This window comes from Phallusia mammillata, chromosome 1 (genome assembly GCF_965637545.1).
Source record: "Phallusia mammillata chromosome 1, kaPhaMamm4.hap1.1, whole genome shotgun sequence".
NCBI classification, from domain to species: Eukaryota; Metazoa; Chordata; class Ascidiacea; order Phlebobranchia; family Ascidiidae; genus Phallusia; species Phallusia mammillata.
Genome location: NC_137252.1, coordinates 247,488 through 269,977, shown reverse-complemented (window position 1 = coordinate 269,977; position 22,490 = coordinate 247,488). Strand labels below are relative to the sequence as shown.

The following is a 22,490-nucleotide window of genomic DNA, read 5'->3' as shown; positions in this document are numbered from 1 at the left end:
GAACTTTTACCTATTTATTGTCATTTTCACTACATTTCACATCGAAAGTTCCAGTTTACACAAACAGTACTGTTGTTTCCATGGCAACGTATAGATCATACTACCATGAACTTTGCAAAAGTATTTTAATCCGCTCCACTTTACGTAAAGATATAATTGCGTTTCACTTCATGCCTAGCAATCATTTCTTTTGTCAATTATATTCAAACGCTACAAGCATTTATCTGTCGTTGATTTTACCACCATATTATGAGCCTGATACAATGAAATCGCGGAATCGCGTACTGTGCTTTCGATATACTTTATTTCACACGCGATCGACAAAGAATACAGAACAGCGCGGTTCGATTTGGCCGCGAGAAGTCGTTTTTCGATTATTAAACAGATTTTACATGGTGTGGTGTGTTTGTGTTTTGCGAGGAAAAGGGTTGGTAACACGTGACCTAAAATAAAGTGTTACAAGCTAGTTTTGTGAAACAATGCGTGTCCTTTATGACGTAGAACTGAAATGATTAGTGGAGATATTTACTTGTAAGGGTCTGCTAATGTATTTGAACACTGATGCGGTGTGAGTAATGTTTTTCAGGTCATGAAGGGGGATTTAATTTAATGGTTTTAGTTTTATTTACAACGATTTCGTTTTGGTGTGTTCAACCTCACCGTTTGGAAATAAATTGAAATACACCGTTATATTTTTGTGGCCATGATGGTTAACAGTTTATATCAGGGGTGTGCAACCTTTATAACTGTGGGGCCAAATACAATAGCTAAAATTACATCGCGGACCGCATCTTTGTGTAACACAAGGTGATTTTACTTTGTTACATACCAAATATGCTTAACTACAAGTAAAATTCGCATTAGATTCTAGCCGCAAGAATCGCAGAAAAATCGAAGAAAAAATAGCACCGGGCGCATCAATCTGCTCAAAAATATATAACAGTTGGACTCGTTTGCCAGTAGTACAATCCAAGCGTTTTTGAAGGTTGACAACCTTTAGTCAATGGGCTGCATTTGGCCCGCGGGCCGCAGGTTGCTCACCCCTGGTTTAAATTGTTTCCAACGAGTTTACATTCGTGCCAGTTGTTTTCAAGTTTTCGCAAAACTACAACTTACAAATAATTTTAACACCGCATCCGTGCAATGGATCGATATATCATTGTGCTTTTTCGTGGATTTACTAAAATGTGAAATGGTTTTACTATTTCCTGCTATTGTGAATCCTAGAGAATGCGGTTTGGACAAAACCACAATCTGCCATTGAGCGTTTGCTGTGGGGAATTGTGTTGTTGACAGTGGATCGTATGTTTCCTTAATAACTGGGCGAAACCGATAGACGCTTACCATGTGGTTTGATAACAGTCGCGTCTATGCAAATATAGTTGATGCACTGCAATACACTTTGGTGGTTTAATGATGTAGTTTCCGACAACGAACTTCAATGGGACTTGAACGTTCTTATCCCCCTGAAAGTGAGAATGATTGTTTTATATTCAAACTGATTAGTTGTGTTGCTCAAATCAAACGAAACTCATCTGCCACCTCAACTTACGTTGCTTGTAGATCACCTCATAAGAAATATAAGTTTTCTTGTGCATGGCAAAGAAATTACTTAAGTACAAACAAATTAAAACTGCCTAAAAGTGCAAAACAATGAGTTAAAAATAAAAACACTGTCGCATGCGAACAATACAGTGAAGCAAAATTAATGAAACACAAAAAAAATTTAAAAACGTTGAAAACAGAACGAAAATTTGTGCTGATAAGTGCAAAGTCATGCTCCAAGTTTTCAGCTGAGTCATCAATTTTGTGCTTGAACCATTTCAACATCACGTGACAAACTCTCAACACACTGACGTGGTGTAGCTTACGACACTGGCACTGTCACTCGCTGTCGCCCCCTTGCGGAAGTTGTTCTCACTCCCATTCCTTCGTGCTCCTCCGCTCCTCCTGCTCCTGCTCGTCTCGGTTTCGGGCGTGGTACGGTGAGGGGAACTCCCCTGCGTCACGTGGCTGGGAAGTTTGCGGATCGTGAAACCTGATCTTCGCACGATTCGTCGCTGAGATATGGGCGGGGCTTTAACCACCTCGATCACGCCTGTGATTGGTGGAGTGCTCGAGCGGCTTGATGACGCTTCACTCCAAGCCTGTTGTGATTGGTTAAACAATGCAAGTTTGAACTTAACCAAGGCGGCATCGTCTGCCTCAGGTTTTATTAATTAGGTTGCATGTGCAAACTTTAGCCAAAAACAATACATCACATCACACTTGTGGGTAATGCTATGTAAGTTAATACAAAAGCCATAATGTAAAGACGGTTGGTAAATACAAAAAAGGATTAAAAGTATAATTTCAACTAATTTCTAACTATTTTTTTTCAACAAATGCAGTTGCATTTCATAGCAGACGATTACATCAGGTGACACATTTCAACCAATCAGAACTTCCAACTTACTTTCCATTGGATTCCAGTATTGACTGAAAATGTGAATTCGATTCCCTTCATATCAAACTTGGGTTGGGAATTCGGAAGCGAAAAATCGACATGTGGGTCTTGACTTTTCAGGAAAGCTTCCAACCGGCGTTTCTGCATTCGCTCACTTTTTAAAACTGAAAATAAATTAAATCGTGTATACATTTGTGCATGTCTTGTAAATGTTTAAAGTTTTGGTTCTCTATTAAAACTGGCCAATGTGTTTTTAAATCATTTTAAACAAAGGCATGAGAAAAAAATGAAAACGTGTTTAGGAATGCAAACGGTCGATGAAACAACCAACAGAAGAAGTGTTAGTGAACAAAGTTTCCATAGCTTAGTATAGATCATTCTGATTAGCATAAAATTAATGTGTTTCATTTTACAATAAACAGAACATTAACATTCGACAGCGTTACTAACCAAATAAATTTACAATGTTGAAACCAGAGGTAAACAGGCCTGAAATAAATCCCGAACCCGAATCGTTTTTGGGAAGCCCGTTTAGGCCCGAAAGTTTGATTGATACATTAAGCCTCAGGAAAGACCAAGACAACAAACACAAACGACAATTGGTCTTGAACAAGGCGTTTTAGGACTGTTTGACATGAGGTCAGGTCCACTGGCTACTTAGCTGGTTAAATTTATTCAAAAAAATACTGACACAGAGTGTAAAGTCCGGCCAGAATCAAGCCCGCGGGCTTGTTTTGAAAAAACCTAAGCCCGAACCCGGCCCGACTTACAACGCTGGTTGGAACGTGATTTGAAAATCATACTTTTATCTGCACAAATGTAAAAGAAAAACACAGCACATTTTTATCCAATCTTCTCACTTGGTTTCTTTCCTTCCCTCTCAGACGGCGACATCGCTGTAACGAATCCGGCCCAGAAGGGGAGCAGTTCGTTGAAGACAGTGTGTTGGGAATCGTCGAATAAAGTGGAAACATGCGGATCCCGACCTTTGTCTAAAACAAAAGCGTCCATCGCGCGGCGTAAGCGCTCTGCGGTGCCAGTTTTGATGTCGATCTGTTAAATAATGTTGATTGTTTCGAAACAATCGCTCTGCGCTTGAGGGTATGGTGACGTCAAGCACTTGTGATGTAAGAAACGATTACTTGTCGAAACTAGAATATATCCAAACTTCGCGATTTGAATAAGTAAAGAGTTAGTTACAAATATTTTAAGCAATAAAAGCGGTTTGGTGGAATTAATCTGTTTCAGCTTGTATTAAACATTGAAAAAATGTTCACAAGATTTTAAATCCTTACCTATCGAAGATTTGGCATAGTCGCTAATTGCAGGGAAAGTTAAATTGATTTCACCAACATACTTAATTTGTTTAACAAATTTTGTTTAAACAAAATCTCTACGATCGAAAACAGACGGACACGTTTTCCTGAGGGCCCTAATTGAATTAACGCTCACTTGTAGAGTTGGTTGCATTTGCGAGTCGATGAAACAGTCCCGGATGCTCTTGACCTTGGCCTTCAACATCACAAGGTCATAGTCGGAGTGAAATAGAGCGAGGAATTTATTGACTTCGACGTAGAACATCAGGTCGTTGTGGATTAGGGGAAACCCCTCCTGGTTGCCGAATCCCTGCAAGAAAATATTGGGATCAGTTCCGGTTGTTTGGAAAGTGGACTTGAATTGCGTGGAATTAACATCGGATTTTGTTTCGTCAAGAAAACTGGCACAGCAAATTGTCCGAGACAAATGGCTGGTTTCGTATTTCTACAAGTTTGCTTTTTATTTTAACCTTGCACGACCCCGAGTGCGAATCCTGATCAGGTTTAATTTGTATGTATGAGCGCCACAAGTCATTTCATCATCCTTGCCTCAAAGGGATGCAACATAATGAACAACAGGTGCGCTCCTAGCGGCGAATCATGTCAGTTGCGCATTTCGCCACAAGGCACAGACTACAACCTTACGTGTAAAAGATGTATTTTATGCAATAAGTTGTAAAAATTCTAATGAGAATCAAACACGCCATCAGTATATTTGTATAAAACATGACGTTTCGGCAACAACTTGTGTCATTCTCAAATTAATTGTCGTCATGTTTTATGCAAATATACTGGTTTGTTTGTTTCTCAACAGAATTTTTAGCTCTTCCGGCATTTTTTTTTTTTTTTTTTTATTGTAATATGCCAACGTTTCGATGTCCCATATGAAACACCTTCATCAGGGTAATGACATACATTGCAAACACAAGTTATTATAAAGGTGCGCACTGCGTTTTTTCTACCGCCTTTTTTGTGTGTGTTTCGCCGCCCTTTTCGCTTTATAATAACTTGTGTTTGCAATGTATGTCATTACCCTGATGAAGGTGTTTCGTATGGGACATCGAAACGTTGGCATATTACAATAAAAAAAAAAAAAAAAAAAAAAAAAACTGCCGGAAGAGCTAAAAATTCTGTTGATACGTTATGCCTGGCAGCAACAGTGTATTCATTGTTTGTTTCTCGTTCGAATTTTAAAACCGTGAATCGTGTACCTAAGTTGTAAAAAATCTGTTCAAAGTGTGAAGTTGTACCTGCAAGTATTTAAAGAAGTGCATCAACTCCAGAGGTAGGTTGCCCTCTTTAGCGCGATCTAGTGACTCGATGAAGATGATCTTGTGTTCTGAAGTCGGAGTTTGCCGGGCAGAGTGCTTCCCCAACGCTCTACGCCGCTTACTACTCGGTTTCAGAGTCAGAGTTTTGAGCGCGAGTTCCGCGGTGTTCAGATGCTGACCGAGATCGCTTCGAATCGACAACTTGTATTCCTGAAGTGATAAACTAGATTGTTACGTCATAGTACGGAAGCTTGAATACATGACGCGTGGTTTATGAGGTCACAAGAAGACTTCATCGGTAATTACGTCATTGTATACCGTTAAACCTTGCTTTAAAGTTAAGCAGAGTAAAAAACACGAAAAAGGGTTTTCCTAGAAAGATCCGGTGCGCAACTATATCAACAATAATAAGGATAGCGCAAATAGAGCAAATTTGTCCAAAGAAATGCATGATTCTGTACCAGGGTTTTATTTATTAAACAAAACAAGAGCAAAAAACTTGGAACACCTGAAAACAATTAAAGAGTAACTTGGCCGAAATATCCCACAAGCGATATAACATCAACGCATTTAAATTTAAATAAATACGAATTCAAAAAATGTAAATAGAAAAACAAACAAATTATACGATCAACACCACCACTACGCTGACCCACCTTCAGCAAAGTGTTGAAACCGAGTGAAAAATTGGCGGCCGCTTGATCCAAAGTAGGAGTGACGTAATCTTGGATTTCCTGAACCGATTCATCCGATGGATTGGGAAGTTCCTTGAGTAGTTGGGAGGATCGGTCGGATGGCATCGCGATCTGCTTCGGACCTGGATGAGGAGGTTGAGAGGTTAGAACTTGATTTACTTCATTAAAAATGTGTGAGTTTTGGAACTTGCCATGACCGTTCTATCAGAGTTGTAAACGGGCCTGAAATTGGAGTCCGAAACACGACCCGAACCCGAATCGTTTTGAGAATCCCGTTAAGGCCCGAAAGTTTGATTGACAGGCCTTTAGATTGAAACCCAGGAAAGACCAAGACAACAAGCACAATAGACAATTGGTCTTGAACAAGGCGTTTAAGGGCTGTTTGACATTACGTCAGGTCCAGCAACTAGCCATTTAGCTGGTTTAATTTATTCAAAAAAACACCGAGACGGAGTGTAAAGTCAGGCCTTAACCAAGCCCGTATTTTTTTAAAAGAAACCCAAGCCCAAAACGTCCGGCCCGACTTACAACTCTGCGTCCCATACCAGAGGAAGTTTTGAAGAAAGTAAAATGCGCATTTTCACGGGGTTTGAACCCAGGACGGTTTTGAACCCAGAAGTCCTGATTAGTTTGTTTGTTAGCAGCATCAAGATTTAGATGAGGTATTGAGCTATGTAGAGCTAAGTCTATGCTGCTCAAACCGACAGAATTGAAAAGCAATCGTTGACAACATATATAACCGCTAAGCGAATACGATTCTTCACATTTCGTGTGTGTTTGGGTCGTAGATCGCAGCGGTTTGAGCAACATAGACATTAGCCGGTTAATAAGTCGTCAGCTTGTTGAAACTTAATGTAACAGCCCATTACTACACAGCTGTCTGCACAAAGTTTGTTTGGAAACCTGCTTTCAGCGTGTAAGGTCTGCTACGAGGCATGGAAAGCGACCGACTGACCGCACATTTTCAGGAACGAAAAGCTTGTTTATAATTTCCACTCAATGAGCCAGGGGCACCCGCGAGTTTATTTCGTTTGAGTTGTAATCAGACTTAATCCCAATTACCCAAGGTGAAATTACAACAATAAATGCGACACTATGTCCGACTTCAGACCGTTTCTTGCAACTAAAGCCCGGTTTGACTGACAAATGTGCATCAACCGAACAACTCCATTAATTTCCCTCAAATTGTTTTACCCGATGAATGAAGATAAGTTCTGACGAGTTCCGACGACAAGACGCTTCTCCTGTCAACTTCACTGGACGGAACCGACAGCAAAGCATCGCACAACTGGTACATCTGCATCACGTTCTGAATCTGAAAACAAAAATGATCGAAACATAAAAATCAATTTCCATTTTTTTTACTGAGATCAGTTTCGAAATATGTTTTCGAAGCTTTACTGTTTGTGTTTGTTTAGTGACAATTGTTTGTTGTTTAGGATTATTCGAAACAATAAAGTTTAGGTACACGCACATTTGGCATGAAGCTTTCATATCACTGATGATGGCCGGAACGGTTGAACAATAAAGCATGTCGCTTTTTACGTCTATTTAGGCCGTTATTAAACTTATGAACAGATCCGTGTATAGTGTTCCAGAGAGTTTCTTGATTTAGAAAATAATTAAAAAAGAATTTAAATCCACGGATTTTAAGCTAAAGTATTTTTTGTAGAAATTAGAAACTTACTTCTACGCTTTCACACTGTGAAATATATTTCCTCAAAAACGTGTAAAGAAGTTTGTTCGATTTGATTTCAGCAAAAGTGAGACGATTCGGATGTTGCGACATCATAGCTTTCTTCTTCCTCCTTCTGCGCCTCCTCCTCTCCTCCTCACTCCCCACCTCTCCCTCTTCTCCTACCCCATCCTCCTCCTCTGACTCCGCTCCCTCCTGCTCTTCTCCCTCCGCTTTTTCCTCCCCGTCAGTTGGAAGCCGGAACTGAACCTAAAAATTAGAGCAATTGTTGTTTGTCAGACAAGAGCACATCGGTTATCGAATCAAATGAAAACTGAAGAAGTTTTATTTCAACCAAGAAATTGCTTCCGAGTTTCACGAATTAACGAAAGGCTTCTTGACCATTTTATTCACGTGACGAATTGTGAATTGTTAGTCATAAGTTTTATATGCTATGCTAATAGATTTTGCAAATAGGTTGTTGGTAAGAATCGTTGGGTTATACTGTTCAATAGTAAAAAATAGCAAAACCTAACAAACGAAATTATATTGATTAGTTGCGAGATGATCCCTTACACATCATAAGTTAGAAGTTGTCGACGCGTTGTTTCATTAAACCAGCAATTTAAGGCCGGACCATATATTTTTACAGGTTAAATGCTTCAAAACAGGGGTGGGCAACCTTTGTTACTGTAAGGCCAATTATGAATGTCAAAACTGGATCGCGGGCCGCACATGTGCATCACACAAAGTGATTTTGCTTTGTTTCTTACCAAATATGCTTAACTACAAGTATAATTCGTATTTGATTCTAGCCACATTTTGCCAGATCGCAGAAAACTAGCACCAGGCGCATTAATCAGCTCAAAAATATGTAATAATTGGACTTGTTTGCCAGTATATTTAAAATCCAAGCGTCTCTGCGGGCCGCACAACCTTTAATAAAGGGCCGCAGGTTGCCTACCCCTGCTTTAAAACATGTTGCTTATGTCTCCCGGGGATCATAAACTATATTAAGCGTTTTCATTGCTAAATATTTGTTTTTCGAAAGCCGTTCCGCGATTAAATTTCACTTATAAAAAAGGTCCGCTGTGCAAAAAGGTTGCGACCCATGTTGTAAAATAAATTTCGCTACACATCCAGCACATCAAGTTACTTTGGACGCCTGATGATCCCTGAACCCGACCCCGGCCGTTTTCAACCTCGCAGTTTTCCGCGCAGCAGCCGTGCTCGTTTTCTTCGGTGGACGCTGAGGCTTCTTCGCTCCTTTCTGTCGAATCGAGTTTGCGAGTTGTTTGATCCGTTCAACGTCGTACGAGTACATCGTACTCGCAGAGTCAGTTTCAGTGGAGGACTCGGCATCTATGAGAAGAAAGTGGAGTTGTATTTTGTTTTGCCTAAAACTGCAGATGCTTAAACTAGAGTAATTAGACAGTTTGGTGTTTTTTGTCATGGTTGAAAAATCCAAAGCGCTTTCAAATTCTCTTAGTTTGTTGGAAATGTTGAAAAACATATTCTTTAGCAACCCATTGTTAAAGGCGTGACACCAAATAAAGACGGTCTCCCAAGCATTCACCACCGTATAGCAAGGCGTAGGCTACAAAAAATCTTGGCCTTACCATGCTTGCTGGTGACCGGCTGATTCGGCATGGCGCCTTCAATGGCCCTGGCTTACTGTGATTAAAAATGAGTGTGCCGTGATCGACGCTTCAGGGCTGATCCCAGTTATGAATTTATGTTCATCTTAGTTTGCAATAAAGGTTTGCGAATTTTAGTAATATTTAGTTAAAAAACATATGGCAAAATAACATGCATGGGGGTGGGTTGGAGATCTGTCAACAAGTTAATCGCAATCACGATTGACAAAACACAAATTACCACCAACTTACCATAATACCAATGCTTGCTGAAGCTTGTGGCTGTTTCACTCACAGAAGTGCTTTCACTTTCCTCAACTTTGACCTCGGATGAACTTTCAGATTTCTCTGTCGTCTCTGATTGGACAGACCGTCCCTCACGTGACCTGCAACAATTTCCACATAATTAAACAACGGTTCATGTGTTTGAAAGGTCTATTTTTGACAGGTTTTCAAGCACTAAACGCGTATCTATTCAAGATGTTTACCAATAGCTGTATCGATGATGACAGCATATAACAACTATAGTTGTTTAAATGTCGAAAATGAAAAGTATTTACAACATGAACTGACCGTGGCCTGCAGCAGTTTCCGCATATTTGCATAACGGTTCATAATTTTGAAAGTTATTTTGTTTAACTTTATTTTAGCCAAGTCCATAAATCAATCTGCTTTTTTTACTGTTCGTGTTTTGCTATGTGTGATTTTTTTATGTAGGTGTTGTTGGTATTAATACTTTTAAGTGGACTTAAAAGAAGTCTGATCAAACACCTGGAATGAACTGAATTTACAAAACAATGAACCGACCGTGTGTCTTAACAAACCATAGACATCATACTTACTCGATGTAGATTTTAATCTCGTGATCATTGTACCTCTGTAGGCACGAAGAAAGTACGTTTATCGCGTACTGCTTCATAGGACGAAACAAGTTGGATGATATTATCGCTGACGATTCTACGTAGAAAGGGTTGTTATATAAAGCTTAGTTGGTAGAGAGAAAGCCTTGGAAAGACTTCTGTCATCGGTTCGAATCCTACCGCAGGCGCCGTTAATGGGCCTGGCGTACTATATGATTTAGATTTCGAAATCATAAAGGGCTTGAAGCTTTTAAATACTTATTTGATTTCCATGTGCTACTTTTTTCCAGAGACTTAAAAGTTTCGGGAATGAAGAAGAAACTGTGACAAAAAACTGCTGTGTTTGTCAGATGAGTGTGGTGGCTTTGCGCCTTTTTATAACTTGAATCGAATGAAATCAATAAAATCCTCGATCCAAAAAATAATTACTTTTTCCTGGTGCTGTAGCTTTCTTGAGAGCTCGTTGCAAAGCAGCAAGACTGGATGCAAGCTTTTTCGGAGGTTTCATAAAACTCGGAGAATCTTTCACCAGGAAAATGTTGAAGAGCATGAAAGCTTCCACTGCTCCCAACGCAACTGCAAGAATATACGCATTGTTACGTAACATAGCTTTTATTGTTTTGTTAGTTTGCACCAGGAAACAACTTTATAAAAGCGAAATATTTGATATTGCGTAAAAATCTGACACCTAGTGGCAAAACAAAGCAGCAAATAAAAAAACGCGTTGCAAGATTTGGTAAACTTATTTTAATTGTTGTTCGAAACAAACTACACTAATATCTCGCCGATTTTTGACCGGCTTACCACGATTTACGGAAAACAATTTGTGAGTTCGAATCCGCCACAAGCCAGATTTTTGTAACTTGCATTTATCAGCACAAAGTCGTGTTTACTTCGACTCTGCATCTCTGTTTATCTTTCAAGAACATTAACTGTGAGACGCAGTAAGTTGTAATATCCGACATAATTCTTACTCGCATTCTGCTTGGCGTAATTTGCAGGGGATTGTACGTGAGACGAACTCCATTCGCTCAAATATTCCAAACACGTCCAGAAGTCGTATGTGAAAGTAACTGCTCGGTCCTCGTGGCTGGAAAAGAAAAGTTGCAATGCAGGGAAGACGCATCAGGTTTTGTGTGAAATATTGAAATTTTAAATCCTAGTTGAACGGATGAAAACTGCTGTCATGCAAAAATGGTTGAAACAAACTCAGATTATTCAAGATTTTGTCAAAACAATATGTGGTTCATATCCTAAATAGTCAATAACGTTTGTTGACTGCTCCAAGTCTCAAGCAGCGAAATATTCCAAACAGGTATCTTAGTTGTATCTTTTCGCTTTTGATTTTTTCTTGGGGTTTTGAGTAAGTACCTCGTAGAAAGACAAAGGGACAAACTTTAGGATAAAAGCAAGTATTGCTGTTTTGAAATATAAAGTATTGCTGTTTTGCTCCTTCCCCATAATGACAGAAACAAACCTTTTTTGCAAGCAAAAAATACATGTATGTCATGATGGACTTTTACATTTCGTTGTGTTACAACACAATAACCCAGTATTAATAGATGACATTGATTTTAGTCGTAAAACACTTTTCAGACCCAGTTAACTCCAGCTTTCAATGTTACCTCCGTATATAATTGCGGAATGGAAATCCAGCCTCAGGTTCAGAACTTAAAGCTCGCATCAACGTGTGACTTGAAGCGGAACGAGCTGACATCATACGTATTTGTGACGTAGAAGGTCGGATTGTGGTTTGGCTCTGAGCAGCTAACGACTGGATGAGAGGGAGGTAATTTAACAAATATTAAAAGTTGTATATTGTACATTATACACTGGGAGTTGCACTAAGTGTTCGTCCAGAGTCCAGATCAATAGCAAACCCAAGTACAAATGTGTCTCTTTTTGCCGAACAATATACACACTTGTTGGTACAAGCTTAAAAAATTGTAATCAAGTGATATTGAAGCTAGCTGGCAAACCCAACAATGCGTTCATCGAACGCAGTAAACAAATAGAAACACGGTTAAATAAGCTAACTTAATAATCACAGATCGTCATCCACTATATTTGTCATCACTCTAACGCTTGAAAGCCGCAAGCCAATGGACACTGAATATTTCGAACTTAAGTGTTTTTAGTTAAGGTAAATTTACACACGTACTTCGACCAGCCCTGAAGCGTTCATGCATACCAGCAATCACCACATACTCATTTATAAATTATCACACACCAGACCCTATGAAGGCGCTACGAATCAAAAATGTCTCCCAAACATTCCCATACAGCAAGGCACAGGTAAGAAACATCTAGGCAGCGGTGGGATTCCAACTCCAAGCGTTTTTAAGTATGTGTACAATTCTGGTCAACTTTTGCGCAAACATGAGTTAAATCTGATTCCAGACCATCAACTTCAAACCTCGTGTCCACTGTGAAACCGAGCGTTAATTTTTACCTCTAGAGTTTGAACTGAAAGTTGCGACTGATTCGCATCCGGAAGTGACGGTCGTTCCGGAAGTTGGAAATATCCGACAGTTAGAAGCGGAAACGTCACAAGCTTGCTACTCGTGACGTCATACATTCCTTCTACGTCATCGTGCCATGAACCTGGTAAGATGTTTATGGGAGTCACGTGTGAGACGAGTGTAGTAAGACATGGATCAAAAAATTGATAAAAAAAATTCTCTATCGTAAAAATATCGTATTGTGTAAAAACGGAATTAAACAAACTAAAATTCAAGGTCTTATTTGAAACACTATAAGGATCTGTTCATAAGTTTAACGATGAAAATAACGGCCCAAATAGACCTAATAGCGACATATATATAAGCTATTGCTGCCAGGCATTATAGCAAGTTTATAGAGCACTTCTGGCAAAAACGTCGGAATAAAAATACATTTGCCAGAAGAGCTCTATAAACCTAATAGCAACATGCTTTATAGTTGAAACGTTTCGGCAAACGCTCATGCCATCATCAGTTTTATAATATCTTATTCCTTTTCACACACTTTGTCCTGATGAAAGCCGATCGACAGCTTTTTTCACCTGTTGCTAAATTGTCTTTAAAGTTTGACTTCGAGCTTTGGTGGACGACGAATCTCGGCAGCCAATAGGAGCGCAGTCTGCGTAATACGTCATACTGGGGTCGCACAAACACGTGGTAGCTCAATCCGTCGCTGGCCTGCAAAGTCACGTGATAAATCATAAAGCTAATAAACACTATGCTGTTGCCAGACATATTTCATGAACTACGCAATGAAAGTACGCCAATACGATGAACGTAAAAACTGATCAACAATGTTTTTAGCTCTTCCAGCAGTTTGTATTATAATATGCCGACGTTTCGATGACCCAAACGAGACACCTTCATCAGGGTAATGACATAAATTGAAAACACAAAGTTGCAGTGTAAAGCAACAAGGCCGATGAAACACAAAACCTGTTGGTGCGCACAAGCTTGTTATACCACTGCGCTTTTTTGTGTTTTATAAATTAACTTTTGTATCAACAAATTTGTAGTTCTTCCGGCAGTATAATATGCCGACGTTTCGATGTCCAATACGAGACACCTTCATCATGATAATGACATATGTGGATTTGTTGATACATCATGCCTGGCAGCAACAGTTTATTCGCGAAAAATTGATGTTCCAATGTCGATTAGCATTCGGTCGCTTTTACACCGTTGAACCACAGTTTTGATGAACGTTTTTCCATAAAGACTGTGTTGGGAAGCAGACATTACCCTGATAAAGACGCCCTGTATAAGACGTAGAAACGACATGTTTTGTTTATATTTGCCGGTTGATCAAAAAATATAAGTTTATCAATGCTGGATTCAAAAGTTGTATAGTTGTGCAAAATATTTGTGTTTCAAACCTGCGCTTCTCGGATTTGTTGCCAGGATTCTTCGGTCAAAACAAACTTGTGGCGATCAAGAATATCACGGAAGAGACGATGGCGCCTCAAGCGGAGAGAGCTCTCTTCCTCTAAACCATCGCCGCTAGATGATGCTGCGGAGCCTATTTCTGAAGCTGCTGTTGATCTGTTCGGCAAAATGGCAAACTTAAAAAAGTTAAATCTCCATTTGCAACATTTCAAACTTGCAAACAAATTCTAATTCCCGGTTTGTGCAGGTTTAAAACGACACTGGGACATCTAACACAGAAAAACATTGGTAAAATGTATTTAGGTGGCTATTTAAAGTTGGCTAGTGCATATTATGCGATGGGATTTGCCCTTAAATTGTTTCGCTCACACCTATATGTATAAATGTGTGGCAGTTCGCCAAAGCAAAACTTGCTGGCAAAACCAAAAAAAGTCGAAGCTTTATCCAGTATTATAAAAATATTCGCATCTTAAAATTTGCGACATTTTAAGTTTTACGGAATTGCAACCTTCCATAAAACTGCCTCCAAAGTAGGATTTGCTGGATATTTGCAAACCACTCTAAACTTTTCAGTAGCTTGAGCGGGTTTTCCGTTTCAATAATCCGGACTATGAACTCTATCAATCACTTTCACCAACAGACGCAAACTCCAGTAAGTAAAGTCAATATTTATTCACTTCTCACCCTCTGCACTCGAATCGCGCCAACGCGTCTTTAAAAGCTTCCGTGTCGAGCCAGAACGCGACAAGAAACTCACCAGCTGTGCCCTTCACGAAATTCAAGAAACTGTCCATTCCAGATTTCTGAAACATAACTTACATGATTGACACTTTAAAATCTGTGTAATATTTCATTGTAAAAAAATGCACAGAAAAAAATTTACTAAGTGCAAATACGTTCATTTTTATAAATTAAGGCCATTATGTCGAATTTGGAACACTATATACGGATCTGTTCATAAGTTTAATGGTGAAAATAACTGTCCAAATAGGCATAAAAAGCGACGTACTTTATTTTTCAAATGGCATGAGCCTTTGCCGAACGTTTAAAAAATATAGCATGTCGCTTTTTACGTCTATTATAGCCGATATTTTCACCATTAAATGTTAAACTTAATCGCAAAAAAAGTGCTTACAAGGGGAAATACGATCGTTTCGTCAAATTAACTCAAAAAAATCAAACTTATACCGTTCGAAAGATCCTCTCTTTAATATGTTGCAACGACATCGAGTGAACTTTCTCGATCGACGCGATTTCGGTCTCGGTTTCCCCGCATGAAGAATCATGATCCTCGAAGTCGAGAAACTCGCCCACCACGTCTTCCTCCTCAAACTCGTCCGATTCGGCGTCCACTACGTCATCATCTACGTCACCATCACACGTAGTGACGTCATCGGGCCCGTTTCCGCCGGTTTTTGTGTTCACAGTGGTTGAGTCGTCGTTTGAATCGCTGTGAAAAGAAATAATTTCAAAGAAAATCGTAAAGATTTAGATGTTGACCAAGAATTTTCTCACGCGTAAGAGGGTCATTTTTTATACATTAAAGCTGAAATACTGAAATAAATATCTGAAATACACAAAATATCAGATTAAAGCATTTTAACTCGAATATATTAAATTTTATAATAAAAACTGCTGGCAGAGCTACATATTTGTTAATTTACTAGTATATGTTTCCTTATGCATGAAATCTCCTTGTAAGAAAAGGAAAGGAAATTTCAGAGCGAAAACACTAAATTAGTCGCTGTAAAAGAATTTATCTCTATACCACATGTTTTTCATACACTGACGATGCGTATAAAAGCGAAATGCATTTGTTTTGTGACACAATAATATACAAAGAAATTATATTTTAAGTTAAATGAAAATAACGGCCGAAATATATGCAAGAAGCGAAGTGCTTTATTGTTCAAACGTTTCGGCAAATGCTCATGCCATCATCAGCGATATCAGGTAACATCAGTTTGCTTTTTATGTCTATCTGGGCCGTTATTTTTATCATTTATCTTACGAACAGATCTGTATTTAATGTTGCAAAATATAAACAATCCTGGTCTTTACCTTGTTATTATCCTAACCATCTGAGCTTGGGTTTGCGGGAGGACGATGGTGGCTCTGTGTGGTTTACTGGGAGAATCCGCGGTTCGTAGCGCGCTCTTGCCTTCGTACTTTGAATCTGAAACATAAACTACTTATAACTCCCACCAGGTGGCCGATGTTTACGATGGAGTTGGTGTGAGCGGATGTCAATCAAATGTGTTTGATAGTTTGCAGGCTTTAAACGGCGAATGGAGGTTGAAATCTTGCGCTTAAGTTAAGGTTCGGCCAAAATATTACAGTTTCATGTTTTCTATTTGTGTAACCACTGAATATGGAATGTAACTAATACACTAATTTAAAGTACAACAACGTGTGAACTTCGTGACAGAAGTAATGGGCTATATTTGAAGAAAGATTTCAAAAACTGTTTATATCATCATCATCGGTGATTATGTCCAGAAATGTCAGAGTTTATTATTGAGATAGACAGTTGAATGTGAGAGTATAATCGTCTAACAAATTACGGTTTATCGTTCAGTTGGTAAAAACTATTGTAGTGTGTAAGTTCAAATCATTTGTACAAATTTTTCATATGCAATCTAAATATACATGTAGTGGGAAAGCGTGATGCTTCCCCATCAAACTCATGCCAAGATTGGTAACACAATTGATCAAAACGTTTGTTGACTAAAGCAGACTATTACGTCACCGTTCAACGTCCAGTTTGCAGGGCTGGCCGGGGAAAAGCGTCCGTCGCCTGGAAACGATGATGACGTCATAGCGGTGCGTGTTCTAGAACCTGGAGTTCGAGTGCTGTATCCCTCTTCACTTTCCCACCTGGAACTCACTCCCAGGGTGTCAGCGCGCGTTGCGATGTTGCGTGTCTTGCCACTCGTCCCTGTGTGTGAGGAAAGACGTCAGTTACATGCAGTGGTGGAATTCAGCCGGTTCGCACCGGTTCTGTAGAACCGTCTCACCAAATTTTATGAGATCAGCGAACCGGTTAGCATTACTGGTTACTGTCAATGGACTTTTTGTTACAGAACCGGCTGAAAAATATGAATTTTGTGGTAGAACCGGCTGACGAAAAAATTGAATCCCACCATTGGGTTACGAGTATCGAAAACAAATATGATCGTTGACAAATATAATATTATACGTTACAATAACAAATTTATCCGAACCACCACAGTTTTAATTTATTCCAGCCTTCATTTAATTCAAGTTTTAATTTAATCCGAGCCACCACTCTTAATTTAATCCGAACCCTTACAGTTTGTGTTTACGGGTCATGTATGGAATGTAACAACAAAGAAATATGTTGATGAAAAGATAAAAATTAAAACCACCAACAAAACCACAACGTTATAATCCCGGCTTTTAGTTAAGGGACAATAACTTACACGTCTTGAGAGTTTAGCATAAACAGCTTTCCATAAACAAGCCACTATACAGGCAACAGATCGGCGTTCTAATGGTGAATTGGATCATGTTACGTAGTATAGGCGGGGAAGTAACATGAACCGGTTAAACAACAATCGCATCAAAATGTTGGACAATTTATCCGGTTACCGGATTTTTAGCGTCCCGATATTTGGCTCAATCTGTGTTTGATAAACTAGTAACATCCAGTTCATTTTGTTATACAGTTACTTTTTCATGATTGTTTGTTCAATTTCGAAATGCATGTACTGCAGTGCAGTGGTTCTCAACTATAAACTAATCGCTTACCACCTAACTACTTTTACCATCGCTGCATACCATTTAATTCAGTGTTTCTTAACCTTTTTAACGCTCGTACCCTTTGAGCTTTCATAAAATTTTCTCGTAACCCTTGTCTAAAATGGCCGACGGAAGTAAATAAAATTGTAACAATTAAACTCAGTGTATTTATAACTTGGGTGTTGAATGCATGCATGAAAACAGTATTGTAAGGAGTACAAAACTAACCCGTTCTGGATATATAACAAAGTAACTTGTTACGCATTCTTCACAAATATGCCTAAATAGCATATAATTTCATCCTGCAAGTCGTACCCCCTGCTTTGGTGCTTCGTACACCCAAGAGGTACACCTACCCCTGGTTAAGAACCCCTGATTTAAACTCTGTTGGAATGGGTAGAACAAGAGATGGACCAATGCTTCTTGATTAGGACAGGATATTCCTTATAATGGCATGATTAGCAATTGCGAAAGAATGTCCAAGACACGAGTTTTGTCCAAAACCAGGGCTATTCAGTTGGGTCAGATACGTTGTATTTCCTGTTTTGACTTGAATTATATTGCAGAAAGCTACTCGCGTAACACGTTTGAAAGCTCCGGTGTACCACCAGTGCTGTGGTACAATCATCAATGAGAGAAATAACATAACAATGATAAACCAACTTCTTACCGCTCTGTGCGTAATCAACAGCTGTTGTTCCCAGCCCCGAATCCGACAACAGGTTCATGTGACCTGACACTGACCCCTCCTGACCCCTGGATGACGTCATAGCAGGGTAAGCGCGCCTCTTGTGGTGGGCTTTTGGGCGACCGATGTCTCTCCTTACGATGTTGTCGCCCTGCGTGCTGCTCGTTTCAGTGGCAGAAGTGTCGTACATCGCTGTAGCGGACCAAGTCCTGCCTGTGAATGTGCAGGATCGAAATTAACCGGTTGAAATTGATCAAAGCAAGACTAAACTACAAGGATTGACATTAAAAATTTTCTACCCTGTGCCTTGCCATTTGGTGAATGCTTGGTGATCGGCTGATTCGGTATAGCGCCCTCAATAGGCCTAGCGTACTCTGATTACGACTAAGGGGTATGATATAATTGTAACTGGCTCTGGAATGTTGACAAATGTTTGTAATAAAAAACGTTGCACGATTATATCAACCTTCACCACTACGATTTTTGGGCTTACTACAAACGTAGAGACAAAAATGTATTTGTAGTTACAAACTTATAGCATTGTGTTTTGTTGTGTTACGTCACAAGCAGCAAATCGAACAATAACAATGAATCCTTGAACAAAATTATGTGGATATTTTCACCTTTGTTTAAATTCATGCATAGGTTTACTGCGTCGAGCTTAAATAAGCTGGCAAGAACCGGGATTAGGAAAGTACTGCGGGTGAAATATTAACTAACGAAGCTTTCCAATCCACTTGTTACGTGCCTTTCACCTCTAGTTGAATTCAAACAAGACATAAAATTCGAACAAACCAGCTAAAGCAATCCCCCCAATAACCTTCCGACAACGAGCAGTGTAAGTTGTATAAATGCTGTGCAAGCAAGATTTTATGATCAGCGAAAATGATGTAAATACAGACAGCGTTTGCTAACACATGCAATGCACAGAGATAAACCAACTTTATGGCCGACAGGACTTGGTTATTTGAAAACAATTGCGCAAATTTTAGTGTTATTTACCCTGATGAAGGCGACCTGTATAGGACGTCGGAATAAATATACCTTTGCCAGAAGAGCTCTATAAACTTGAGTTAAAAACAAGCTTTTCCATATCTGATACTTGCTTTTTGTTTGCACAAGTTTTCAAAACTTACCGAGTCCAAGATTTGGTGGCAAACTGAAAGCTCTGCTGGCTGGACGCCCTTCCTCATAACCCTGATACTTTGTGCTGGTCATGTCAGTCCAGTCTATGGTGGACTGGTTCTCCAAACTGGTCAGAGCTCTCGATGGCGAATCCATGCGACCTGCTGTCCCACTTATGATGGATGTTGTGGTCGCGAAACCCATGGAAAGTCGACTGTAACCTCTGATTCTGCTGCTGCCTCTACGAACATCCAACGGACGAAGCAGGAGTTTGCAAAGTTTCAGTTCGCGGTATAGTTGGGTTCTGTGGAGAACAACAAAACTGTTAGTCATCTTCTACCTAATTCCTTTGGTTGATGATACTTTCAGCGTTGTGCCTTTAAATATAAATTTGTGTCGATTTTTTCATTTAGTTGATAATTGTTCAGTGTGGCGCCTTAATTTAACTTTAAACGTTGTTCTTGAGATCTAACTTGCCTAAAAGTGCATTAACACGTGTGTTGAAATGGCACTTCTAATCAAAAAGCATTTAATTGTTGTATAGTTTCGCCTTATTACTACTGCAATTTTAGCACAGATTAAAGTGCTAATAAATATTTGTCATTTAAGTTTGGAATAAGCTGCAGACAGTACACACTGTTTCAAGGTCTTATAAGTGCAGCTGGTGACAACTGACAATATCATGGCCATATTGGCTAGTGTAGCAATCCAACAGCACTCCAGTTTGTTGGCAGTAACAAGCAGAAAAAACATGCCTCAGTTTGAAATAGTTTTGTTTTCTGGCTACACTATCCCATACGGCCAATCTCTTGTCACCAGCTGCACTGATGAATACCTTATAGGTCAAAACAGAGTGCACTGTCTGCAGCTTATTGGTGACAAGCGTGGTATTGCATAATGTAGTAATTCAACAACACTCCAGTTTGGGAGAAACAAAAGTATGCCTCAGTTTCAAATAGTTTTGTTTGTTCTAAGACTTTTTAAATATTAATTGCACACACACATAGTTTTTAACCCAGCATTGAATCTGAACAGCAAATTCCACTTACTCGACAAACAGCGGAAGTCTATGTTCCTTCGCCCAACCGAGCACTCTCTCCCTTTCATCTTCCTTTGCTCCGTAAACCTCTCTCCCCCCAAGCACATTCAAACTCCCGTTCATTTCAATATCCATGGGTAAACTGGGGTCTGCGGGTGGGGGCTGGGTTATTCCCCCGTTACTTGGTGGGGCGACATCGCAAATGGGGGCAAAGGGGACGCTTTCTTTGTCGACGTCATGGAAAGTCCCGGTGAAACGACTGTAAGCCAAGCGTTGTGGAAACGCCTGCAGAATAAAAAATTGAGCGAAGGATTTTAACGTTTTTGTCACGTTTTTTCTTGGTCGTTTTGAAACTAAATTTCACATATTTTCTTGAACAAGCTAAAACAAGTCTAGATAAGTTTGGAGTTGACTCGTTAGCAGCATATTGCCGCCTGAAAACAAAAAAATATTCTTTGGGCGTTTATTTCTGGTTGGTTTTTAAGTTATCATGTTTATTTGTGGGGCGCCGGAAAAACAACAATATTGATTGGTTAGTTGGTTTCGAAGAAAAAAATAACAGCAATGTGTTTCTTATCATACTATAGCAAAAAAAGTCTGGATGAGTTTATGGTTGGTAACTGGTTAAGTAAGCACGTTGTTGACATTTTGAAAGTCACTAAGTTTGTATTATTTACACCTCTGAAGAAATGTCAAATATTAAGCTTTTCTATATCCTCCTTCCAGCCCATTCAAACTTACCCGCCATTACAATTTATGCAACAGAACAAAAAAAAAACGAACCCGACAAGTGTGGGTAAACGGCTCTTGTCGTAAAGCTTAAACGCCCGCTTTGTACCTAATTTTTCAGGATGATGTCTTAATTCGATAAGTATAGAGTCGAACCTACCACAGCTGGTTTGAAACACACGAGATAACAGGGCTCGAAATAACAATACAAACAATAGCGCGTTTCCAGTTTCATTTGGAGGAACCGCGCGCTTTGATAGTGTTTACAAATCGGCGCGCAGAGACGAAACTATGAATGGATTAGAACAGAAGCCTTTGTTCTACCCTGGGATAATTGTTCGAACTGGGAGTGTTCAAACGAACATGGGTTGATCAACAATCGCTGCAACATTGAGGTTTTGCTTGTTTAAAGGGGCTGGGATTTGGAACAAGGGAATGAGTGCTAAGCACACTGGCTTTAACCGCTGGATAGCAAACAAAGGTCGAATGTTCAAGGTTTTGAACCAAACTTACTTTCCAAGTTTGTGATCCATGTTTTGACGTTTTAATAAAACAGGCATTTTTTCTACAAAAGCACAGAGCAAAATAGCTAATTTTAAACTACATGACAAATTAAATTCTTGACAACCATAAAACGTTTTGCTAACAACAACATCCATAAAATAATATATTTTTACTTATGTCTGAGTGCTGTGATCTTGTTAAAAGCCGTCTTGATAAAACATTATTTATCTTAAAACCATTCTAAAACGCAAGTACTGAAACACAAATCAGTAATTGCGATCGATTCTAATCCGCGGCGGGTTTTGAACCAAAGACCTAAGATTTGAGATAAAAATGTTGGACCAAAAAGTCACATTTGTCTAAAACATTTGGGTCGAATAAGCATTAATGCAGTAGAGTAACATCACAACGCACAGGTTCACAAAATATGAACAATCTTACTGGGAGTGAAAGAAAAGCGTTGAAATATTCCAGAAATGCGTCGTCACAAGAAAGCGTCTCCTCAAGCGATTCTGACGTCACCACGTCTATGCCTGTTACGTCATGAAACAAAATTGGTTATATCTTGCGGAAAATCACCGCGTAAATGTTGTACAGATTGCATTAAAACATGTTGCACGAAACAAAAATAATTGTATAGAAATACACAACAACAACAAACTCCGCTTACTTTTCATTTTTCCCGCATCAGTCACAACAAAATCTCCTTGTGCTTAACGCCATCTGCGTTCAAACAATCTGACACCACGACAACTTACCCGGTTTCCCGGTTTTCTTATTTTGAGAATTTGTTTACAGTGACTACCGAGCGCCACCTAGCAGACAACTGGATTAAATCACAACAACTGCAAGCGGC

The 22,490-nt window shown here is 39.4% G+C and overlaps 1 protein-coding gene across 1 annotated transcript; it reads right to left on the bottom strand.

Moving 5' to 3' along the window:
* Positions 1-1,579: 1,579 nt before the first annotated feature.
* Positions 1,580-22,180, bottom strand: LOC145238980 (uncharacterized; the record flags this gene model as incomplete). Its single annotated transcript, XM_080102280.1, has 25 exons — positions 1,580-2,147; positions 2,456-2,610; positions 3,307-3,499; positions 3,899-4,072; positions 5,013-5,243; positions 5,690-5,850; positions 6,923-7,043; positions 7,416-7,673; positions 8,560-8,765; positions 9,293-9,426; positions 9,883-9,997; positions 10,330-10,476; positions 10,875-10,990; positions 11,526-11,674; positions 12,353-12,504; positions 12,944-13,079; positions 13,778-13,943; positions 14,472-14,590; positions 14,976-15,237; positions 15,849-15,963; positions 16,537-16,725; positions 18,220-18,450; positions 19,374-19,666; positions 20,412-20,686; positions 22,076-22,180. Coding segments are annotated over 25 exons (4,506 nt in total), but the record flags the coding sequence as incomplete, so codon positions are not given.
* Between the last annotated feature and the right edge of the window lie 310 nt (positions 22,181-22,490).